At 41.1% G+C, this 25225-nt stretch overlaps 4 protein-coding genes across 5 annotated transcripts; 2 read left to right on the forward strand and 2 right to left on the reverse strand.

Annotated features, from left to right (window-relative positions):
- Nucleotides 1-3071: 3071 nt before the first annotated feature.
- On the reverse strand, nt 3072-5237 carry LOC103991854 (patatin-like protein 2). The gene is made up of 7 exons (XM_009411394.3): nt 5103-5237; nt 4829-5010; nt 4561-4747; nt 3980-4144; nt 3596-3898; nt 3331-3509; nt 3072-3234 (listed from the first exon to the last, which is right to left on the reverse strand). Exons 1-7 carry the CDS (start codon nt 5235-5237, stop codon nt 3084-3086), a joined length of 1302 nt encoding a protein of 433 aa, XP_009409669.2. The 3' UTR covers nt 3072-3083.
- A 3007-nt stretch (nt 5238-8244) lies between these two features.
- Nucleotides 8245-10688, reverse strand: LOC135643783 (probable carboxylesterase 13). The gene is made up of 2 exons (XM_065161137.1): nt 10275-10688; nt 8245-9592 (listed from the first exon to the last, which is right to left on the reverse strand). The coding sequence occupies exons 1-2, from the start codon at nt 10671-10673 to the stop codon at nt 8471-8473; spliced, it is 1521 nt and encodes a 506-aa protein (XP_065017209.1). The 5' UTR covers nt 10674-10688; the 3' UTR covers nt 8245-8470.
- Nucleotides 10689-14320: 3632 nt separating this feature from the next.
- Nucleotides 14321-15603, forward strand: LOC135643084 (cyclin-dependent kinase inhibitor 1-like). The gene is made up of 4 exons (XM_065159641.1): nt 14321-14797; nt 14893-14945; nt 15032-15181; nt 15265-15603. Exons 1-4 carry the CDS (start codon nt 14450-14452, stop codon nt 15332-15334), a joined length of 621 nt encoding a protein of 206 aa, XP_065015713.1. The 5' UTR covers nt 14321-14449; the 3' UTR covers nt 15335-15603.
- A 2703-nt stretch (nt 15604-18306) lies between these two features.
- LOC135643274 (uncharacterized) lies at nt 18307-24521 on the forward strand. 2 transcript variants are annotated; one of them, XM_065160034.1, is made up of 7 exons: nt 18307-18633; nt 20264-20321; nt 20564-20644; nt 20817-20852; nt 21859-22095; nt 22205-22343; nt 23817-24521. In XM_065160034.1, the coding sequence occupies exons 1-7, from the start codon at nt 18449-18451 to the stop codon at nt 24293-24295; spliced, it is 1215 nt and encodes a 404-aa protein (XP_065016106.1). In that variant the 5' UTR covers nt 18307-18448; the 3' UTR covers nt 24296-24521. The 2 variants fall into 2 exon arrangements, with proteins under 2 accessions (XP_065016106.1, XP_065016107.1); XM_065160035.1 differs by lacking the exon at nt 21859-22095.
- Nucleotides 24522-25225: the final 704 nt, after the last annotated feature.

The raw sequence follows: 25225 nt of genomic DNA on the forward strand, positions 1-25225 counted from the left end.
AAGGTGAATCGATCTCATTATCGTGATCTCATCACGATCCGATTCCCATTGCACAAATCCAAGGACATCACAATATATGTATGCATTTATGCAATAGTTATAAAGTGATATACACTAAAATATAATAAGCAAAAAGATTCTGTATCAAGTCACACGTGCCATCACTCACGTGATTGGCTTGCTGGACACCTATAACTAGCAGGTCTATCCTTGGCTATGGAATATTGCTCTTTCTTTGGATCATCTGCGTTAGTAGACTCGAGATCATCTACTGGCATTTTTTGAGTAGAAGAGTTCGACTGAAAAGAATCAGACCTACCAATCTCAAGCTCCACCTACTTCTGTGCACTATCATTTGTACAACTAGTAGATTCCTCTTTAGAATATAACATAGATAATTCATCAAAAGTAACATCTCTACTGATTATAAATTTTGGGGACTTGGGATCAGAACATCATAATCTGTATCCTTTCACCCTAGAAGCATACCTAAGGAAAATATATTTTTTAGCTCGAGGCTCTAATTTTCCTTCATTTACATGCATGTATGCTGGACACCCAAAAATTTTTAAATCAGAGTAATCAGCAGGAGTACCTGACCAAACTTCCTCCGGAGTTTTAAAGTTAAGTGCTGTAGAAGGTGCGCGGTTGACAACGTAACAAGCCATATTAATCGCCTCTACCCAAAATTCCTTTGTCAACCCTGCATTTGAGATCATACATCTTGCTCTCTCCAAGAGTGTTATGTTCATACGTTCGGCCACACCATTTTGCTGAAGCGTCATCCTAACAGTGCGATGCCGAACGATTCCTTTATTTTTGTAAAATTCATTAAAGTCATATTCACAAAATTCCATGCAATTATATATTCGAAGCCGCTTAATATGTTTACCTGTTTGTTTCTCAATCAAAGCCTTCCATTGTTTAAAGGTTAGAAAAATATCATTTTTATGCTTCAAAAAGTAAACCCAAACTTTCCTAGAATAATCGTCAATGAAAGTCAACATATACCTGGCACCACCCTTAGACTGAACATGAGCTGGACCCCAAAGGTCTGAATGCATATAATCAAGAGTACCTTTCATTTTGTGAACTGTTGGAGAATTAAAGATGACTCTTTTCTGCTTTCCAAAAATACAGTGTTCACAAAAATCCAGTGGCCCAGTACTCTATCCGCAAAGTAGACCCCTTTTGCTCAATATACTTAAACCTTTTTCACTCATATGACCCAAACGCATATGTCATAATTTGGTGATGTCAAAATCAGACAATGATGATGACGAGACTGCAACTGAGCCTGTGATAGTAGTTCCCTGCAAAATATACAAGCTACCAGACCTATAAGCTTCCATAACAACAAGAGCACTTTTAGAAACTTTTATAACTCCACATTCAGCTGTGTATTTACACCCAAGAGCCTCCAGAATGCCTAAAGAGATGAGATTCTTTTTTAAATCAGGAACATATCTAACATTAGTGAGCGTTCTCACAATACAATCATGCATTTTAATTCGGATTGTTCCTCTACCAACAACATCACATGCTGCATTATTGCCCATCAAAACAATTCCATCATTACAAGATTCATATGTAGAAAACAAATCTCTATTAGGACAGATGTGATAAGAACAACCTGAATCTAAAATTCATTCATTTTTAGACCTTGTCCTGTCATCAGTAGTAGAGAAAATATTTCCAACATTATCATTAGTTGCTACACTAGCTTTAGCGGATTCAGTAGTTTTCTCAACAATTTTTTCCTTTTGCTTTAATTTATTTTTCAATTTAAAGCAATTGGCCTTAATGTGCCCCATTTTATGACAATATCTGCACTCCAAATTTCTATGTCTGGATTTAGATCTATATTTAGATCTATTACTGTCAAATTCTCTTTTATCTATTCTCTCCCTAACAACCAGACTTTCAGCTTAATTCTCTCTACTTTCCCTAGTGATATCCCTGTCTATCTGCTCTTTAGATTTTAGTGCAGATTTAATTTCCTGATATGAAATTATTTCTTTTCCATAAATCATAATATCACGAAAATACTTAAAAGATTGGGGAAGAGAACACAAAAGTAATAGGGTCTTATCCTCATCATCAATTTTTACATCTATATTCTTCAAATCCATAACCAATGAATCAAATTTATCAAGATGTGAGAGTATAGATGTACCTTCAGTCATTCGAAGCATATACAAACTCTACTTTAAGTAGAGACGATTCTCTACTATCCTCTTCATATATAAGACTTTAAGCTTGTCCCACATTCTCTTAGTCGTAGCCTCCGCAGCTACCTCCCGTAAAACCTCGTCAGAGAGATTTAGAATAATGTTGGATCGGGCCTTCTTATCCATACCTGCAAGATCTTCCTTTGACGTACCATCTGGAATGTTCTCAGCTCCCTATAGTGCCAAATCAACTCCGTCTTGAACCAGAATGACCTCCATCTTGAGTTGCCACATATCGAAGTTGACATTTCTATCGAATTTCTCGACAACGATCTTTGTTATTGTCATTGTTGCCAAAAGATCCCGAAACCAGGCTTGATACCAATTTGTTAGAGCTAGTCCCAAGAAATTTACCAAAGGGTAATTTTGGCAACCCAACAAAGACAATAAAGCGAAAAGATAAAAGCGATAAAAACACCAGATTTACGTGGTTCGGTCAATTAGCCTATTACAAATGCCTTAGAAAGATATTCCTAGGCTATAAAACACCCAAAAATACTAAACAAGAAAAAACCCAAACTATAAGCCCAAACTATTTAACTGAGTGTGGACTTAAACCCAAAGCAAACACTTAGGTTTTTCTTGTGGTGCATCTGACTTCAAAACTCGAGCCCTTATTTATAGTTCCAATATGACCTTATTTATAGTTCCAATAGAAGATAACAAGTCTGATTTTTCCGATATGGGACTATGGGACTTGCCAAACTTTTGCTTACAAAAGGGGGAAAACAAAATGAGGTAATCATTCTACAAATTTATTCCGGATGTATTTCCAAATTTAATTGCTAATCTATGATTCATCATGATTTCAATTATCACGATGCTAAATGTGCAGTTCTTCTACCAAAGCAATTAGGAAGAAGTTGGAATAGCTCGTGTAGTTTTTATGGCACGTATCCGATCCTTTGGGGTTACGTATTCTTGAATTCGATGGTGATTTCCACCACTGGCTGGAGATCGAAGTTTACGGAGTCGTCTCTCATCCGACAGAAGTCTCGCAAACCTACAAAGAGTTCGAGAATGCACCGATCAAATTCCATAGATTGCGTAGTATGGCTTACCAACAAAATCTGTAGAAATTTTCTGATGACTTCCCCACCTTCTGAGCGCGTCTTCGTTTGTTCCTTCTCCATTTCCCACCGGTTCGAAAACGCCCGTCTCCAAATTGACCCTTGAAACTGGCTTCTTCAGTAGCCGCTCACCTACACTCACAAGATCGTCAAGGTTCTCCTTTGTAGAGATGTCAGCAGATGAGACTGCCCCAGTTAAGGTGTCATCCTACACTTTGCATCAAAGACGAACATGATCATCAGTAGAGCTACATCTGTAAGCCAAGTCAGGGAATGAAGAGCTGTTGCTGGTACCTCGATGCGAAGATAATTGGACTCTGATCGAAGAGCTTTAAACACCACCGAGAGATGAATGTCAACGATGTCAGCACATGACTGCATCAACACATCGACTAAAGGAGTCGATCCACCACCAAGCAGCCAGCCGAAAACTCCCCACCGGCTTGCGCTCTTCGCACGATACTTCCCTTCGACCTTAGCTGAGCCTGTGCCTAGTGATATCAGTAGAAACTTACGGTAGTCCATGGCCTCGCGAGGGAAGTGATCTGGGTTCTTCTTGTGCACCTCCTTCGTCACCTCTCCCACAGCAACCAACGCCTGGAAGTCGAGCTTAGAGAGATCAGAACAACTAGCGTTTACAGCGTCGAAGAGCGTCAATTGAACTGACAGGAGAATTACCGGGTTGTTGGCGGCTATTCCACCATCAATGAGGTGAAACTCCCGACTACTGCTCCCTTCGGAATCCTTTGTTTCGAAGTAATGGGCTGGGAAGTACGTCGGAGCTGCGGTCGTGCCGATACAGATGTCGGAGAGGCAGGCATCCAAACTGCTCTTACGCTTCACCTGCAACAGCTTCGGACAATATTAGATCCGTGTATTGCGTTTCTCGAAAGTGCCAATTCTGCACCATCTTCTTTCCCCCATTATCAGAGAATTTGCAGATGAAGCGGATGCCATGCACATTCGAGATGTTAAGATTTGGACTGGTAGGTAAGATTGTGGATACTACATCTCTTGGGGCCATATTAAGTAAAACATCAGAGTAATTTATGTTCTTGGGCCCCAGAAAGTTTAGTTTAACTTGGCACAAGTTACCCATGGGATTTTGGAATGTAAGTGTCTCAGTTAGTCGCCTTTTTGGCTATCAACAGTGGATTCTATACGTAAGGCTTATAGCTGCAATGCTGTCTTATATACTATGATCATAGTTAAACTATCGAGTAGAAAAATATGATGCAGGTGAGTACGAGAGTCGATACCTCATAGCTGGAGAAGATGGTTGGGTGGAGCTGCTTAATATCGAAAGTAGGGATTATCACGTTCGTTAAGGTTTCATGCAAACGCACACCTCGTAGCTTTTCCCTGATAAGAGAGTGCAAATATGTGCCGCTGTACTTGGGTCCCCATAGAGATCGGAACATCGTTCTAACTGGAGCCAGAAATCCTCTAAACACAAGAAAATTAAGTTGGTGATCAGATATATTACCGTGATCATAAAAAATTATTGTTTAAGATGCTTCCGAGTACCCAATTTGCGGGAAGATTTTTGGGCTGTGTTCGAGGTAAAAAGACTTTATGTCTTTGGCTGCAAAGAGCGGGCGATTGTTCTCGTCAGGTGCTGCTAACATCGCTGTGACGAGACCACCGGTGCTTGTTCCAGCGATCACGTCGAAATAATCTGCAATCCTTACGTCGTCACCGTCGAGTTTCTGCACCGGATAGAGTGCAAGTTTTCAGTGATCCGTGATGATAGATTAATCGTTTCTGCAGCTTGTCAACTCGCCCTCGATGCATCTCGTACCTGAAGCTCCGACTCCAAGAAGCTGAGGATGGTGGCAGGGATAACTCCTCTTATTCCGCCTCCATCTATGCTCAGAATGGTGATCAACTTCCCACACGTAGAGGCCTGCTTGACGATCGATTTTGATCTCTCCATGAAGACGTACAACGTGATGAATGAAACAGGATCGAGACGAATCAGTGATCTTTCAGGTCGATGGTTGGCTCTTTTGCATCCGGGAAGCTGACGACGAGCATTTATATAGGAGACAAAGGGAATCGATTGAGCAGTCTTCTTTTTGGAGTGCCGATCGATCTAAACTATGAGCCAATACGAATTGACTTTTCGAGCGTTTGACATGCTCTTCGATAGCCGTGTGGACGTCGACACCAATTCATCGTTCTAACATACCATATCCATATCCAGAATGAATTAGTTGACTTCCAAAGGTAATGAACTATAACAATGGTATGACTTTTCGGTGGAAGCAATTACCGGATGATAGCTGGTATGGTTGACCTTAAATCGAGTCTTCAAACGTTAAAACGATCGAGCTTCTTGACCTAGGAAGATTAGTTCGTCCTCGACACCGACATGTTTGGACGAAGGTTGTTCCAATCACAGTCATCCGACTCTCGTGGCAATGCCTTGGTATTGTTATTTCAATTAAACAACATAAATTTCATCAAAGAGATGCAGAAACTCGATAGATACATTCACGTTAGACATGTGCTGAATCCGAAAAATGATAATGTCTTGGTTTATGACAAGTACATGATGGAGATGATGATGTCATGCAATCTGTACACAACTGCTGCTTAATGTTGACAATCCATTAGAATATATTTGATGTCGATGAGTGCATTTTCCTATTGTAAGTTTGAATCTCTCCTGTAATTTCAGATTAGAATAAGAGTCTCGACATTGATTGAATCAAGAAACAAAAAGAATTTTAGAACGCAGCAAAGATGAGAATATTATCTGCACTGGCAGTAAACAAACTGTACATAGGAGAATTCGGAATTACAGGTGCTTTGACTGTTAGCTATGACTTGGCTCATCTGCAACACTGTATCTTTTTTATTCCTCGAAACATCCTCCTACGAATTGGCTTTTTGCGATCTCAACTTGCTTTTGCAGAGCCGTGTGGTCATCATCGCAAGTTCATCATTCTAATGTACCATATTGACGCCAGGAGTGCTTCTAATGACTTCAATGGGTGTCAAACCCATGCTGAGACTTGCAGGTGGAGGGTAATCCTGATTTGAGTTTCCTGAACAGGGGAAGATTAATTTCTGTCACTGATACAGTTGCAATCACAGTGTATCTAAATCCTAGTTGGGTTGACGCGACTCGTCAAATACCTCGATCTCTTTGCTGTCGTTCGCCAGCTAAGATTATTCAAATCAAACAACATAGATTTCATCAAAGCAACGGAAGTCAAATCCATTGAAATGTAAGATTTTTGACACGCAGAAGCTTCTGCTGTAGCTATTTTGCAAGAGCAGTCTATGAATCAATTTATCGCATGGAGAAAAGAGGATCTGAAAAGGATACCGCCATGCTTGACTGAGAAGAACACACGTTGAGAAGTAGATGATGGAGCCGATGAACTCAGAACAAAGCAATCCATACAAAGCCACTTTCCGGTTGATAAAAGTAAGACAAAGTCTTGATTCAGATAATGATGTCAAGGAGTAGATTATACGTTGGGATCTCTTTTAGCACAAATCTGCATCACAATTAAAACTCCTGACGTTGCATCAAGAAGCTAAAAATGGATTCTGTATCACTGCAAAGAGAAGAAAGCAACTGCTGTGTTCTGATATCTTATACCGGACTGTATATAGGAGAACTCGAGTGAGCTTCTTTGACTGGTAGCTCTGAATTTTGTTGCTTGTGTTATTGTTTTTGGGGTCATTCTACTGTGTTGTTCGACCCCTCAGACAGCAGGGCATCACATATGTGCTCTGAATTTATGGCTAGTCCGAAGGAAATGGATTGATGAATAGAAACAGTTGATAGATAATTTTCCTGGTTATATATCCTGATATCTTATGGGTTACATTGTTAGGATTATAGCTAACAAAATTGAAGGTGCAGTAAGGATTTTGCATTTGTGCTAGGGATATTCAAATCAAACCTAAAAACTCAACCAGTCCAAAATTATTTCGGTCTAAATCGGTTCATCAATAATTTGATTTTAAAAACTATAAACAATTTTGATTCGAATATATATTTCTTAAATTCCGTGAACATGTTTAAACTAAACTGAACTGATTTTACAAATTTCCTTTGGGTATTTGGGTTCCATGATCATATTATTTATACAATTGCGATGTTAGTCCAATTTCAATATTACATGAGTCCAACTTCAAAAGTTTTGTCATGTTGATCCAACTAGACCAAGATTCAATTCGATTCAATCGGTTCATTTGAATATATATATATATATATATATATATATATATATATATATATATATATATATATATATATATATATATATATATATATATATATATATATATATATATATATATATATATATATATATATATATATATATATATATATATATATATATATAATTAATTGACAAACCAATTAGTATGATTAACCGATTCGATTAAGTAGATCGGAATTGATTCCGGACCTATCTTACTTTTAAAATTGAACCAAACATCAATTCACATTCTTAATAAATTCTTCAGTAGGCTTTGTTTATGCTCCTATTTTAATAATGATCAACACGTGAGGTTATTAAAAAGATGATGATGGCAAATCAATGATTAGAGCATGAATCAAGAAGCATCTTTCGAGGTTTAATAAGACGACAAAGTTGAAGGTGGCCCACCAATTACAAATGTTTCGCTATCATCTCAATTCATTGTAATTATTTAGATCGATGGAATTATTTGAAAATGGATGATGCCACAGCCAATACAAGAAAAAAGTGCCTTGCGATTGATACAATACGAGGCTCAAACCATATGCCTCCGCCGATATGGTTGTCCAATGAATGCATATCGACTTCTCAATCAAGTCGATGAACTTACACAACAATACATACAACATGAAGTATATATTATTCATGTGCTCTATGCATGCTATCTTCTACGGTTAAGCATTTGGGCATATGTATAAAAAAATACTAAATCAGTTAAATCTAGCAAATTGTTCTATATTCAAAATGCTTTCTGCTATGCAAATGTAACACACAAGCCAAACTGCAGTGGGAGAAATATAAGACAGTAATGAAGATAAAAGATGCCATCAAACTTAAAGACCTTACTTCGCACTGCGTTTACTAAAACTCCAATTTTTGTTCCGTGGATATCTCCTCAACATCGAATTTGTTCCCACGAGAGCAGAGTAATTATATGAACTTAGTCACGGGTTAAGAAGCTTCCCAGACGGTCCAACTCCACCGCAGCCTTGTCGCAGTCGGGCTTACTGAGGAAATACACATGCTCCTCGTCCTCCGTCTCCAGCAGCTCCGCCTCCCCTTCCCACCCGCTCTCCTGCAGTTTCTCGTAGTAGGCTTTGCCTCTATCTCTGAACCAGTCCTTCTCGGTGACGCTCACCAGCACCCGTCGGCATGGCAACGTCTTCAGGATCGCCGGATCTCCGAAAGGATCCACCCGCGGATCGTCGATTCCGAAACTCCATCCGCACACGAATCCCCATGTGGTCTCCAGCCACTGCCTGAACATGGGATCCGTCGGCTCCGATCCCACCGGCTCTTTTCCCCAGAAGTACGCGTGTATCAGCGCCAGCCCTGTGATCGGGACCGCGTTGGGCAAGGCGTCCGTCCGCGTGCGCATCAACACGTTGTGGGCGATGTTGGCCCCCGCGCTGTCCCCGGCCAGGAAGACCCGCCCGAAGTCCCCGCGCTCGGCCAGCCACGCCTCCGGGCCCCCGCTGCCCCCCGCGTGGGACGCCACCCAGTTCAAGGCCGCGTAGGAGTCGTCGTACGCCGCGGGGATCGGGTGCTCCGGGGCGCGCCGGTACTCCACCGACACAACGACGAAGTCGACGCGGGCGACGAGGTTGTTGAGGAAGCCGTCGTAGGTGGGGGAGAAGGCGGACTCGATGACGAAGGCGCCGCCATGGTAGTACACGAGGACAGGCAGCTTGCGCTTACCGGATTCGTCGGAGGAGCAGCGGATGTAGAGACGAGCAGAAAGACCGGTCTGCGGGTCGATGACCACGTCCTTGGAGGCGACGCCGGTGGCGGTATCGACTCCGGCAGGGACGACGTCGGTGCCGATGAGGCGCTCCACGTGACCGCTCTTGTACAGGCGGAGGAAAGGTGGGAAGTCGAATACGAGCTCGGATTCGGGATCCATGAGGCAGTGAAGAGTGGGAGACGAAGAGCTCAATGGGACAGGAAAGGGGCAAGAGAGAGGGAAAGAGAGGGCCGATTGCTTGAGCGGTCGGTAAAAGGTCCTAACAAATCCATACCGTAGACGAACATGTGGGATGAGGAAGTCGTAACCACATGGCACCTACCCATACATCATATCGATCTGCTGAGCCAATTCTGTTTTGGGAGGACGTGCATTAATCAACATCTCAAAGGTCCTTCCTCACCCGATTAGAATGCGACACATTCTAATCGAGAGGTGGGTAAAAGATGGTATGTTTGAGCGTACCTTGGAAGGCAAGCCATAGGATACGTGACGTGGGACGCAGGGAACCATGTGTTCCGGCCTGAGGGAAGAAAGGTGTGGAGTAATGACAAGTTGTTGGTCCCTTGTCGGGACTCGTGACACGGGAAATGATTTGCTGGGACGTGGCATCCAAAGTCTTTCATTCACCCTCCCACCTCGTGCAGTAGGTGGCCTTCTCCACCGACAGTCACCAGCTCGCCGATGGCAGCAGGTGGGCTTCTTATTATAAATATTATTTTTTGGTTCAATGAAATCCGATAGTATTAATTATTTCCATTTCTTGTAAGATTACGGTCCCCTTCGACTGTGCTGCTGCATTCGGTCCGGCCCAACAGGTTGGAACCGAAACCAGTTTGACTGGGTTCGACTGGATCAGATTCGATGCATGCGGTCGGGAGGAAACCGGGTCGGACCGTTTAGAGCCGGCTAGGCCGGTCAATCCTGGACTATCGATATTGGGCCTCAGACCAATCGCATTATCTGGGCTCGACCAGTCTAGTAAATTAAAATTTCATCTGGTAATCAAAGGAGATATGTATGACATATCTTCAAATCCCTTGCTTGTGTGTATATATATTAACTTCGATGGATCCGGCGGGGAGGCGGCCGTCTCGACGGTGAAGCTGCCGCCGTGGAAGTAGACGACGACGGGGAGCCTCTTGTCCGGGGTGCATCCCGCGAGGTCCGGTAGGTAGAGGCGAACCCAGAGGCCGGCGTCGGGGTCGAACAGGACGTCCTTGGAGGCGACGCCTGTGGCGGATTCCGTCCCAGCGGGGAGCACTTCGGTGCCGAGGAGGCGCTCAACGCGGCCGCTCTTGTAGATGCGAAGGAAGGGGGAGAGGTCGCGCTCGACTTCGGCATCGGGATCCATTGCCTGTTGGAGCTTGAAGTCAACAATCTCGACCTTAATATCCATGCGAAGCGAGTGGTGGGATTTAGTTCCGTAAGCATTCATTTCAATGCGAGTGGAATAAGAAGAAAAAATAAAAAAAGTCACTATAATACATTATTTCTTTTAGCAATACTAAAAAAATATTATGACATAATATAAAAATACTATAACATGGTATTTTTGTATTATGTTATAATATTTTTTTAGCCTTGTTAAAAATACTGTAATTGAAATGATTTATCCTATAAATCGATTAGGAGAGAAAAGAATAGGCGGCTTATGGTATTTGATTCAGTTTGAAAATCTCATGAAAAGTATTTCTCAAGAAACATAAAAAAAAAATTAGAACAAGTTATCTATATATTTTTTTCTTAAATTATACTTTGATATAAAAAAAAAATAAAAATAATCTATTTTTTCCTTAATTTTGTTAGTTTGATCGATTAGATATAATTACTTCCCCTACCCATTTGGGAAAGAGATGTAGCCGCAATAGAAGGAAAGGCTAGTATCGATTACCTCTCTTGGGACATGAAATTAATGGTTACCTACTTGATTAGCAAGTAAACCTTTAAATACCTTTTAATTCATTCATTTGTCCCCACCGCCAACCTTCAATCTCCCACATTTTCCATGACCCATTCATTCCCGTTCCTCTTTTACATCGCGTTGGAGGTCATGGAAAGTGCAGCACTCGATCTTTCTTCCCAAAAGACAGGTCCCACAAACTCATCCTCGTGCCGAAAGACGATGAGCAGTACCACTTCGTCACCACCACCACCACTATCAGTACACATCTCTCAATTGATTATACATCATCATACTACAGCTCGTACATAATATTATCATCAAGTACTCACGTTTCATGATTTACCACAAGTGATGAGAAGCAGGGTATGCCGTACCGAACTGTACCGCCCGATATGAGTGGTACGTACCGATCCAATATGTTATCGGTATACGGACCATCTGTTATCGGCTCGAGTGCACTGTAGCAGTGTTACAGTACTCGACACACCTGAGTGTACCGCTCGGTATACCGTACCGTACCATACCGAGCCTAGGTCGAAATATCGGTACGGTACAGTATTACGAACCTTGATGAGAAGTTGCAAATTGATTCGATGAATCATTATACATGCCAAACTTACCAACAAATAAAAATAATAATTATCTTTATTCTAATTCATGATCACTATTACTGATCATTAATCTAAAAATATAACTAAAGAGATAGATGGACAATCAATAATTTTCTATTAGCTTGGTGTTCATGAAAGAAATATAAGAGGTTCCGTGAAGGAAGAATAAAATATTAGGCGATTGTCCAAAAAGATATCTTATTTTTATATTTTTCCTGCATGGTATCATTTTTAAAAATTCTCAAATCATCATCCACTGTTTCAAAAAGTTTAAAAATATCCTCCAAAAATTATTCACAGCATTTTTTTTGTTGTCAACTATTTACAGTATTCTGTGTATTAATTTTTATCCACAAAATACTATATAATATTTCAAAAACATTATATAGTTTTTTCGTTTCAAAAGACTATGATATCAAAAATATTATACAGTCTTTTTAAAACAAAAAAAAAATATAATATTTATAAAAAAATACTATATAGTGTTTTATGGGTAAAAATCAATTCATAAAACACTGTAAATAGATTTGGGCAAAAGAAAACTTTTTGAAGGAGTATTTTTGAAACTTTTAAAATAAGAGAGGATGGTTTTGACAATTTTTTTAAAATAATACTATCTAAAAAAATAAAAAGTATATATATATATATATATATATATATATATATATTTCCGAACAGGCGTCCTTATTCCTGCACATCACTGTTATCCCTGTCCGATGTGCTGCTCCATGGGGCGGAGTAGGGACGAACACGGTGGGAAAGTAACTTCTTTTACTTGGGATAAGCCTACGAGTCACTTTTTGTCAGCCTACACCAATGCAGCTAATACATGCTCTATACCCCCACAGTGTCCTATTTCTGAACATAGGCTTTTCCTGCCTGTCCCCATGTGCTACCTCCCTCGTCTCTCTCTCTCTCACCAACCCGACGCTATTCCCCCTCTTCTCTATTCAAGAAGTCCAGCAGGCGTGTCCAATCTCCTCCCCCATCTCACTCCACAGCCATAAATCATTGGAGCCGACTCTTTGGATTCCGCGCTGCTGTCCTTTCATTAATGGCCGAGTTGTTGACGCCGGAGAAAAGATAGCCATTCGAAGAGAGATTTTGCGCCTCTCGGATGAGGGATTCCTTGGCTTGTTCCTCGTGGCATCGAGTGCGTCTCCTTGATTTGAGTTGGTCCATGACAAAACGCATTATGTGGAATTCACATATAAAGCCATTGTCCTCTGATGATTTAACGGACGCATGTTGATCCCCATGCTGTAGCTTGTGACTCTATTACATGCTGTACAATTTAGATTAGCAACCTTTGTCTCTCTCTCTCTCGTACTTGACACGCTACAAGACAAGAGCGCTCTCGTTAACCTCACTTCTACCGTGGTTAAGACGCCGACACCTTAAATGCACTCTACCATGGGAACTATTCTCTTCCTGACTAACACAGGTAGCTTTGCCCCCTTTCCGCCGTACTCTCTCCACTGTGTCAGCGCCACTACGATGACAAAAGGAAGATGAACGGAAAAAAGGCGCAGCGTTTTCCCTTCGTTAGCCCAGCCCTGCTTGGAATCTTCCACGCTCACTCTCTTCTTGGCTGTTTACCCAAATCATCCAACGCCGCTGCTCTCCCAATCGTACGGTCCGAGACGATCCCAACCTCGAGCCGGCACACCTCCAGTCACTCATCCCCTTCCCTGAACGCGCACAGATAGCCGCCCTATTCCGTACCTTCACAGCAGCAATGCTTTTGCTACCCACTTACATCTTATCCTCCGCGCCTACCTCCCCTGGCGTTGGAACCCATCTATGGCCCCACGCTGTCTCCGATTCGGCATCAGCTTACCCTCGGGCGGCGACTGTGGGTGAACGCATAGCCACCACGAGTCCCATTGGGACCTTGGATTCCTTTTGATCAGTACGCATTAATCTAAAAGAAAGAGTTTCCACGTGGGCCGTACGATGATCTGGATGGACGACGACGATGGTAATAAGCTTAAGCAGAGTTCACGGTGACAATATAACGGACGTCGAACGACCAGTGAGTCATAAATATTTATCCTTAATTATAAGCTGTTATTTCCGGCTGAAATTTAAATAAACCCAAATAATAGCCAAGAAAAAGTAAGTATTAGATATCTATATTTGTTAATCTTTTAAAAATTCAAACTGATTTTTAAAAATCTCATCATCTTCTTCTGACCATTTGATGTGAATCAGACGGACGAACTTGCGATAATCCGCATCAACGGTTCACCGGACGTAAAGGAGAATCTGGGGCGGTGAGTGGCATCACTGTGATTCAATAACGAGGATAGGAGATTTATGGTAATTGAAGCCTGACCACAGTTATTGCCAAAGCAGTTTGTCGCCAAACAAGGGTTCCGGACATAACGAACCCCTCGCACGACCGGCAGCATCCCGTTTCTCTCCCCGATCCATGTGATTTCACCGGAATCTAGATTCCGCCACCGGTTCTGCGGGTGGACCAAAGCGGGAGTCTGGTCCGACGGCACGTCGCCTTCGGCTTGTGTCGAAATCGTGTAAACGGGATAAACGCAAAAGTAACTGCGACGCTGAGGCCGTTAGCTTGGATCAGATCCACAGTTTTTTCTCCGGTTTTAGCCTGCGCTTCTCGGTGAGAAAGGATAAAGAGGGCGAGGCATGGGGAAGTACACGAGGAAGTGCAGCAGAGGGGTCGAGAAACTCTCGGTGATGGAGGTGACCCAGGTGGTGGGGGTGAGGAGGAGGGCAAGGGTCCCCGCCGTGGCCGTCGCCGCTGACGCGGCCTCCGCCAGAAGTTCGAAGCGGAGGAAGACGGCGCCGCAGCGGACGACGGAGGTTGTGCAGACGTCGTCCTACCTCCAGCTTCGGAGCCGCCGCCTCTTCATGACATTCCGGAGACCAAGGCTGCTGGCAGCGAATTCGGCTGCCTACAGCACCGGCCCTGCTGTGGAGGGTGTCTCCCGGTGCTCGAGCAACGTTTCCGGCGACGTGGTGGTGGATGAGCAGGTGAGTCGTCGGAATCCGAAATCCCTGTTGAGATTCGAACTCGTTCGCCTCGAATTCACGTCAGTTCTTGCTTCTTCTTCCTTCCTTCGGTTCAGGAGGGCGAGGGTCTAGAGCGCTTGACGTGCAATTTTGGATCCAGAAGAGCGAGGTTTGTGCGCTTACAATTATCAAACTTCCCGCCTTTTCTTCTTCCAATGTTCTTTAGTTTAGGATTCCCTGCTTTCTCTTCGGTAGAGAGACGACCCCCTCGAGAGATCCACGACGCGAAGCGAGCGATCGGAAATCAACCACAGCAACATCGACTTCAAGAACGAAGACAGAGGTGGAGATCGAGGAGTTCTTCGCGGCGGCGGAGAGGGAGCAGGCGCAGCGCTTCGCCGTCGAGTATGCTCGTATTTCCTCTCTCTCTCTCTGTTCGTTTTCTTGAAGCTGAAACCTTCACTTTTTTGGGTTCCGCTTCGCCGCAGGTACAACTACGACGTCATCGGCGACGTTCCGTTGGACGGCCGCTTCGAGTGGGTTCGAATCCTCCGATGAAGCGAAATGGCCAAAAACCGAGAAGAAAATGACTTTTTCTTCAATTCTCTATTTGATCTGGTTTTCCTTTAGGGAGTTTGTGGTTTCTTCTAGAAGCTATGTACAAAATTGTACGTTAAACAACCGCCATTTCGTCTCTGTTCGCTGGCCACTTCTCCACCTCCTGTCCGAGTCACAGACAGAAGAGGAGGAAGGAGAATAGTCTGTTTGGTCACCCGTGTTGTACTCCTAATAAATGCTCATCTGCTCTCCCCTCTCCTTTTCCGTCATTTGATCTCGTGCGCACGGCCAGCCTTGGTTGGCGGACGAACCGAGCCAGAAAAAGGCTTGGCGGAGGAGACAATACTGGCAGTCTATCGCTTGGGTAGCAGGGTGCTGCGTTACGTGTACAGAGTCTCCTTCCTTCCCTCGGTCTAGACAGCAGTTGCGTTTTACTGTCTGCTTTAATCTCCATCATCTATCGCACCTGAAGGAGACTTCAACTCAGATGATTTGCTGGCTACTATTGGGGCGGCATCGGATCCCGTGACGGGTCATCATGAAATGAAATGAGATGAGATGGAAGAACACTACTACACAGGGCGGGGAGAGAAAGAGGGGATGGAATGTTACCAACTTCGGAAGTCGTGTGAGAAATCAGAGATTGTAATTTGAGATGCGTGATTTGTGTTACATGTGATTCGGGAGGTTGGACTTCTGGGGCTGTGTAGACTTCAGGTGGTGGGGTCCCTACAGGGGTAACATTTCGCGTGGAGTACCATAGAAAGTAGAGCCTACTTCCATGTGATAACTGAGAGACTTCATTAGGATGCTGTTTAAGGCCTTGTCGAAGTCATCTTTCTTGTCGTGGTAGTACAAGAGACTATGTTTACTTACGACAAGAGAATTTTATTCTCCAAACACTCTAAAAGATTTTCCTAAAAATCCTGTTTAAAAAATATGATTAGAATTATCTAAACGTAGCTCTCAATGTCTTAAAAGAATCTCTTAACCCTATCAGAACTAAAAAGACTCGAGATCACATTACAACTAAAAATACATGACCATTGATTTGATCTAAAAAGCAACTAAATACTATGGACAAAATATTATTAAAAATAATAAAAAGTGAAATTCAATTGCAAAGACCTTCACCACTTTGTAATAAATCCGAGCAAAATTTTACATGACAAATGATGACGTCTTTCATTAGCTAACTATCAAAATTTAATCGTCTTATAAACAATTATAGTTTATATGGATAAACAATTAGGCATTGAATGTCTCATACTCTCTCCTTCAGTTTTATGTTGATACTTGAAGTTTGTTTTTGTATGCTCTACTTCCTTGGCTCGTTTTATGACTAAGTGTTCTTCCTCTATGAGAGCAAATGATCGATGATTTCACGAAAGTCTACCTTTGTAGTACTATGACGCTGTCATGTCCATGACCTTACTATTCGTCGCCTCATATCTATATCCCTTTCTTCATAATCGGTAGATATATCTATGTGACACTCTTCCGATTCCACCTTCATTTTAACCGATGCTTTGTTTTGGATAGTTAAGTCCCTTTGAACTCGTTGTCTCTTCCTCGCCCCTTTCGACCCCATACTTCAACATCTCTGTGTTCTCCCAACAGTTCCCCTTGGTCGATGAAAAGATTGATTGCAACTCCTATGCATGACCTTTGCCATCATGTTGTAGGGTTCTCATCAATTATGTTCTCCTTAGCTTCCTTGGTAGCAATGTTCGTTTATTCAGTCTTATCCTCTAACTTGTCGGGTTCTCTTAAGTGAATATAGGCTCTAGAGCAGTCCAACTCTCCAACCGCATTGATCATATGTCTGTATGATCAAGTCCCTCGATAAGACTCATTGGTATTTGTATTTAAACTTTTTTCTGGGTGGTATATAACCCGATGACCAAGGCTTTCATCCGATACAAAAATCATAAGAGATACAACCATATTATCCTAACTCCTCCCATATATATTAACTCTCTCGTATATACTAACTCTTTATAACCCACTCTCTATATAAATCATAGCCTATCCCTCTCACTAATTCTTGGGAGTAGAGATTTTTAATTTATATTATGTTTTTACTAAATTACATTAGTTTGATCTATAAAAAATATCAATGATATAACTTGGAAATCGACCCTTGGTCCATGGTCAATGATTTAATAGTTTCTCGAAGCTTGAATCCTTATCCATGTTTGCATTCCGCCCGAATCCGATATGTAGGATTCGGATGGTGTGTGATCAAAGTGGTCAACTCAACCAAATCTCTCCCCTTTAAATAATGGTGAAGAGATTTCTTGTTTTGTTTATGTTTCTAGAATGATAGAATGACGGATCTATGCCAGTATATTTTATTCCCAAAATCTCAAGATAATATTGCATCACGTGTTTCAAGCAAGGTAGTCAACGATTGATTATGTTTACACATCATTCCATTGATAGAGGGAAAAATAAATGCTCTAATGGATAAATCAAGCAATGAAAGGATAAACACACAAACTCTGACCTTCTTCTTCTTCTTCTAATTATAACGCTACTGTTTCCCTCTGCCATTTCAAAGACACGTTTTCACCCTTTTTAAGTTTACCCCGCTGCCGTACTTGCCTTTTGATTGGACAAAGTTGTCAGGTGGGCTGGTTTAAAGATAAGGGCCCCACAGTAGGCTGCCAGTCACATAAATAGTAGGTAGATAGACAGCTTTACCTTTTCAACCAACTGTTTAATGAATCATGAGTTATTTTCAGCCAATCTGCCTGCTTTGTGATTCGGGAGGAGTCCATGGAGCAACGTGGGGCCCATCGAGGGGTCAGGATCTTCTCCCATGAAAGGTGAAGCGAATGTTCGGGTACCGAGAAAAAGTATGATTTGTAATGGTTCTTTATCCTACGCCACCGCGAAATATGGTGTCGATGCTATCCAAATCATAAGGGAAAGCTTCCATGGCATGAACGGAAGCGAAACGAAGCGCTCATAAGGGAAAGCTTCCATGCTGTCCCTTCTGTTGTCCTCGGTTCGAGTCCTTGCGCGAAGAAATTGGGGTTCTTCTTCTCGCTCGACGGGGTTGGATAGATTAGGGATTTTTGAGAGGGTTGGACCGCGGACGTTGCGGTGATGTGGGGCGAAGGAGGGCGATTCTACTGGGGGAGGACGGAGGGAGAAGAGCAGAGGGAAGTGAAGGGCATCGTGGTGCTGTTCGCGTGGATATCCAGCCAGGAGAGCCATCTGAAGCCTTTCATCGATCTCTACTGGTCTCTCGGGTGGAGTCCCCTCGTCTGCCATGTCGACTTTCTCACGCTGTAATCGCTGACGTCTCTGGTTATTTCTTTCTTTCTAGCAAAAATTATGCACGGCATCGACTTACGTCATTTGTCTTCGATGGCTCGGTTGTTCCAGTGCCTTTGATCTTCTACAAATTCAATTTTTTTTTTATACTGAATACTTAAGGCCTATGTGCAATTGGGGTTCTAAAGTCGCGAACTATAGCATGATCATGCCGAATTCTGAATATATAGTATTCCTGCGAGCAATTCTTGAGTCGAGCATAAACGTGTTTGCTTTAATTAGGGTATATTGTATGTTTTTAAGGAGATTGATATTTTTTTGTGTGTGTATTTATCTACAGCAGAACGTATGTTGGTAGACATAGCCCAAGCTTCCTTCAAAACTTTCAATAAAGAAAATTGCCCGAGTCTTGAGTTGATTGAATTTGTTGAAAAAGAACTCTAGATATTACTGAGACAGTCTTGTGAATTATAAATACGATATTGTGACAAAGGAAACTTATTGGCTTTCAGGACTATTTTCTAGTTTGTGATAGTTATCTGCTACAGCATGTATCTGTGATTGGATATGCAATTTTAGGATCTGTTTCTTTTCCTAATTCGTGACCATCTTTTCCAATATTGCTTGTTTTCCAATGACATGTATGAATGGAAATCTTATGTAAGGATGGTTTCTTATAAATAAATAAATGATCAATATATTTTGATCTATGGATTGTAATTTTCTTTATTTTGTTTTTTTTTCTTATTTTACTTCTTGTACCTAGGGGTTATAATCCAGAAAGATTAGAGACTGACGTAGTGAATGAATATTATTTCTATGATTATGTGCAAGTGGGTGAACTTATAGTTTTCTTTTTAATGATGCTACTCTGTTAAGACGTGCAGAAACATGAGCTTTAATTTTCTAAGTGTCAATCCTTAAGTCAGAGTTAGTCTAATTGTTCTCTTTTTTTCCCTTTATCTCACTTAATTCATCTTTTTTTTATTCCGCAAAAAAAAAAACTAAATTCTTGAAAAAAATGCTTGCAAGTACATGTATGTCTTCATCCTACATCTTAGGTATCGAAGTATCTATTCCTACATCACATTTGGTATTAGAATTCTTGTTTTATATGATACTCGTATCAGGTTACTTATCCCACATCATGCTAGTCATAAAGTTTCAACTATTTAGGGTTATTAGAGAGGGGCCTACCACTAAACATACAGTGTCATAGTAAATTGTTTTCCTCTGCATTGATGATCTTATAATTATTGAATGTCCCTTATTATGTTTTGGATCACAGCTGCCTTTTGGCAGTTTGTTTGTGTTAGTCCCATGCCTTTTCTTCTTCCAGGGTTTTTTTTGTCTGGATGGTAATTGTCTCTAAACCTTGTCAAAATGATGTTAGTGTCCAAAGAATCACCGGTCCAGAAGTTAAAGAACAATAACTACTCAAGTGACAAGGCTGATCTCCAAATATCATGCGTGCCATTTTTACTTAAGCTAATATTAGAGTCTAGTAGTCTTGACCATACTCTTAGACCATGCACGTCCCTGTCCATCTCTTGCTGGTTTTTGTTCTGATATTTAACAATATTTTCTTACTGAAATGATAAATCTTCTGGAGTTTTCAGGTTTATAATTTGAAATTCTTTGCAGATTTTTCACTGACAAGGCCACTTCACTAGCTCATGGTATACTTGATGAGCTCTTGAAGGTTAGTAGTTGACTATAATGAGTTCCCAAGGGCAAGCATCCAATTATTTACTATTAGACTGTTGATTTTCCATACTTGGAGGATTAGTTGTAACCACATTTACTCAGATAAAAAGCAGGTCCATATTTTGCACCATCAGGCTGCATCCTTGAACCTGCCTTTTGCATCATATTATCTAATAATTATTTTCGTAATAAAGTGGTCTAATTTTGTCTGTACTTTCTGTCTTGTTGGAGTAACAGGTTATAAAGATCAGGCAGTTACCAATTGTGCTCATGAGCTTCTCTTTGGGATCAAAAGGTTGCCTCTATAAGGTTCTTCAGGTGTGTGCAGTTGTGCTGGATGTCCAACAAAATGACATCTTTGATTTATACTTCTTTGGTACACTTTTCTAATTAATGTCTGAGCTCATTAAGAATGTTCTCTTATATAAAATTGGATATATAATATATGTTTCTTCATGCTGAGACTATGGTTTATGCTCCCTTTCACCAGATTCTTGATGGAAAGTGGCAAAAAGGACTCAAACTGGTATGCTTGTGTTCTTTTAGTAAAATTTTCATTACTTGTAATGACTTCTCATAGCAAATTTCTGCATCCTTTTTTGTGATGTTCAAGCTTATAACCGTTTTCTGGTTTATGTGTTTCACACTAGTTCATGATAGGCCTTAGTACTAATGATGAAAACTTTTGTGATGTCTAAGTCAAAGACTAGTTGATGTAGGGCATATGCATAGGGGAAAATAAATTTTTTCTAGGATATAAAACGTGGTAGAGAGAAAAGATGGATAGGATAGTACTCAAATTCACTTCAGTTCCTAGTCATCACTTGTAGGGTCCTGGCCTCACTTCAGATGCACCTCACACATGGATGCTGGTGTCACACTATTGGGCATAAATGCTAGAATCTCATGGCTCTACGAGGCACTTCTAGGGATAATGATCTCTGTAACTTGGGAAAAAATTCAATCATTTATGTTTAAGATTATAAACTTTTCCTTTTTAATAGACCCCAAGTACAAGAAGACAAAGAAATACAAATATCTCATAGACCAATCCTGTGGAATCTTCACTTCTATTTCTGCTTCAAAGAGATGGATTTTCTATTAGCAATATTTTTGATTGAGGTTATTTTTAGTTCATTCCGAACTTCTTTAGTTGATAATATTTCAAGAAATAAAATTACTACAAACATAAAACAGAACTAATTGCTCCAGCATCACTAATCACCTGATACCTGTTGAATTCTTATTGGCTGATAAAATTTTATGTTAGTATGTCAGTCTCTTTAGATGCTTTTTATGTGAATTCGAAGTTCCCTTGATATCTAGGTCATGTTTACTTTTCTTTCCCAAATACCAGGAGCTGTTAATACACATTGCAGAATAAGAAACCAATACATTCTGTTAATTCTGCTTGTACTCTGTCAAGTTTGTTCTTTCTCATTTTTTGAAATTTATATTTCTATTTTTAGTTTTTTATTAAAAAAAACTTGTTTGAAGACAATTTTTAATAAATCTTGTTTTCTTCACTTAAGGATGAATATCAGCTCATAAGAGAGTGTATCTGTGGACAAATTTATGATTCTAGTCCTGTGGACTTCACTGCTGAATTGGCTACTCGATTTCTCCATCACACTTCTCAGAGATTGTTTAGCCCAACAAGAATAACGTCATGGATGACAAAAGTCCTGACATCTAGTCTGGATGCTGTTTTTCTAAGTAGATTTGAAGCACAGCGTGCTGAATATTGGCAGAGTTTGTACTCATCAGTTGTAATGATCTATTTCTTTATGTTCAAGTCTTTTTTACTACATCCAACTAAATTTGTTGATTTTATGTGGCATTTCCATTCACATCTTTTTGGTTTTGATATGCCTGCAGAGTATGGGCCCTTTTCTTATATTTTGTTCGGAGGATGATGACCTTGCCTCTTACCAAATAATCTTCAATTTTTCCCAACATCTGAACGAGCTTGGTGGTGATGTTAGACTTGTAAAATGGAGCAATTCCCCACATGTAGGTTAGTCCTTACCTGATTTTCTGCTTTTAATACAACATGAAGATATTCGATGGGAAAATGGTTAAAGGGTCTTTTAGCTAACAAAATATCATTATTTTGCATACCTGATTTTCTGCTTTTAATACAACATGAAGATACTTGATGGGAAATGGTTAAAGGGTCTTATAGCCCACAAAATATCATTAAAGGGTCTTTTAGTCCTTTGCTTTTAATACAACATTAAGATATTCGATGGGAAATAGTTAAAGGGTCTTTTAGCTAACAATATATCATTATTTTGCATCATTGTTAGCATTTGATACCTCTGATGATAACTAGGCCCGAATCATGTGAAACAAATTATATAGTGACTAGCTGTATCAGTAAATCTGGCTTTCTATGTACTGTCACTTTCGAGGAGTGACATGGCTGCAGTCATAAATAGACTTTGATGGTGAATTCAATTAAAGGTTCTAAAATGTCATGTTCATTTGTGAAGATGAAATTCCAAACTGAAACTTACTTGTCGTATGATATGTACTTAAAAATCTTTACAGGTTTTGAATCTTTCTTTTGAGTCCACCTTGGTGTTGCATATGCATTAGGTTTTAGAGGTTTTATACATGTAAAAAATATAGTTTTCCTTAAGGTAGTTCTAAAACCTTTTAGTTATTGCTTTTGCTGGGATGCTGGTTTTGATTTTAATAATATTGTTTCCGCTAATAGGAAAATTGATCTCTAATCTAGTGCTTGTCCTTTGATGAGGATTGAAGAAGTATTTGTTCCGTAAACATGTCTGTCGCAGAAACAAAGAAAGTTTGTGGAAACATATATTGGACTTGAAATTTCTGTTTGTGAACTCACTATTAGGAAACTACCATCATATGAATTCTTGAGCAGTTTTTAGTTGTGTCAAGCACAATTTTAAGCTTGTGATAGATCTGGTCCTATGTGTATTTTTTTGTGGTGCTCTTGAAGGGTGTGTCAGAGCCATAGATAATAGCAGCATTTGTCAATCAAGTGCCAACACATTGCAGTTCCTGAATCATACAAGGGAAAAAATAAATGCTGGAAGCCACATGAGAAGGTTGTCCTACCAACTGTCATAAAAGATCATCCCACTTGTACGTCTTCAGACCTTTCCCACTAGCAACTGAAAATACCATATTGAAAGATGGGGTATGCCAAATTATAAGCATATCGTGGCACCAACCTTAGTGTTTGGACTCAATCCGAGCAGTACAGTGTGGCTAATGACTGCTCAAGATTGCCTTCGCAATAAATGCTACTATAGACTCATATTTAGGTCTTTCTTGGATTGTGCCTACTTGGAACATTTTTTTTATTGCTTCTTTGCAGAAGAAACCAGTTTTGCTATCTACAGCAGTATAACTAACATTCAAAACCTTGACTCTTTTGATATATTTGTGTTCTTTCTTTCTCTGCTGTCAAGATATTTGGATTTCTTTGTAATCTTAAGTTGTTTATCTGTAGGGCATTATAGTCATCACCAAACTGACTACCACTCTAATCTCGTTGAGTTTCTTGGGAAGGCAGCTACTGTTTTTTCTCAGAGAAGAGTATTTAATGGAGGAACAGAAAACCTCAGAAGTTCCTGTGACAGTATGTTAGAGTCCTCCTGCAGCCTTCACGACGCACTAAGCTCAAGCGAGAGCTTAAGAAGGGTGGCCATTGGACCCAATGATCATTTCTTCTCACCCAGTTCAAGCGGCAAACTTGAAGTAAAAGATGGAAGCTCTTTGCATGATGAGCAGAAGCCTAATTTGTTTACTTCACCCAGCATCAATCCCCATGGATATCTAAGCCAGGTCCTATTTGATGTGTGTGTTCCCAAGAACGTCGAGGGCTGGGACATAAAGCCAATTACCTCAAATGGGAAGCAGTCCTCCGTGTCTGCCCGCCGTGGCGGTCCTTTAAATCCTATAAGATGCATCAGACGCTCAAGATTGTAGACCGTTACACGCGAACTGTAAATATAATTTGATGGAGCTGAATACAACTATCAGCTTGGCAGAGTCTTTGGCAGAGAATCCGGAATCTGATCAGGCTGCTGGTATATTGTGTCTTGCTAATCCCATTCTCCTGTTCTTTCTTTCTTGTTTTTGCCCCGTCTTTGGAGAGTGTATGTAAAAGAAACATTCTTATGTAGGTGATCGTGTAAAGGTTCCTTTAATAGTAGTCACATAGATAAAGCAATATAGCTTGGCCAAATAGAACTGTGATGTAAATGAAAGGTCAGATTTTGTTCTCAAACATGAGAGCACTAAAGAAACCGAAGCCGATGGAAACAATAGGAAAGGAAGAAAGAACGGAAGCCTGGCTGTGCTTGCCGGCTTCACCTGCGAGTAGCCTGAGACCACGGAAAGGCACGTAGCTGGGTCCCCCGTGCCTGCGTTTTATGGCCGTCGATGCGTGGCTGAGCGTAACGTGCGGCGTAACTTGTGCTTTCTTTTTCCTTCTTTGCCCGCTTTGGTGGGGGAGGGGGAGGCGGCGGCGGGAGAGAGTCTTGGTCAGACGAAGGTGACGTGTCACGCGCTTACTTCCACCGGCGGAGATAATCCACGCCGCCCGGTGCGGGTTGCATTTGCCAGCCACAACTGAACTGGCGAACGCATCATCGACTCTCCCTCGTGCTTTTACTTTTGGATGATTAGATCCAGACGAGACACATGAAGCAAGAAAGTGAGCGTAATCCAGCGCATTTCGGTAGGCATCCTTAAATTGGAGGAGAACACCAAGTGTGCTCCCTTAAGCCAATCTGGACTCGGGTAAATCACTCAAAAACGTCTATCCCAAACTCAAACAGGTAAGTCCGATCAATAATGCTCTTTGCTTTTTTGGTTGCCATTGTGGTGGATGCAAGCACAAGTTACCAATTGGAT

Source organism: Musa acuminata, chromosome BXJ3-7 (assembly GCF_036884655.1).
Source record: "Musa acuminata AAA Group cultivar baxijiao chromosome BXJ3-7, Cavendish_Baxijiao_AAA, whole genome shotgun sequence".
Taxonomy (NCBI): domain Eukaryota; kingdom Viridiplantae; phylum Streptophyta; class Magnoliopsida; order Zingiberales; family Musaceae; genus Musa; species Musa acuminata.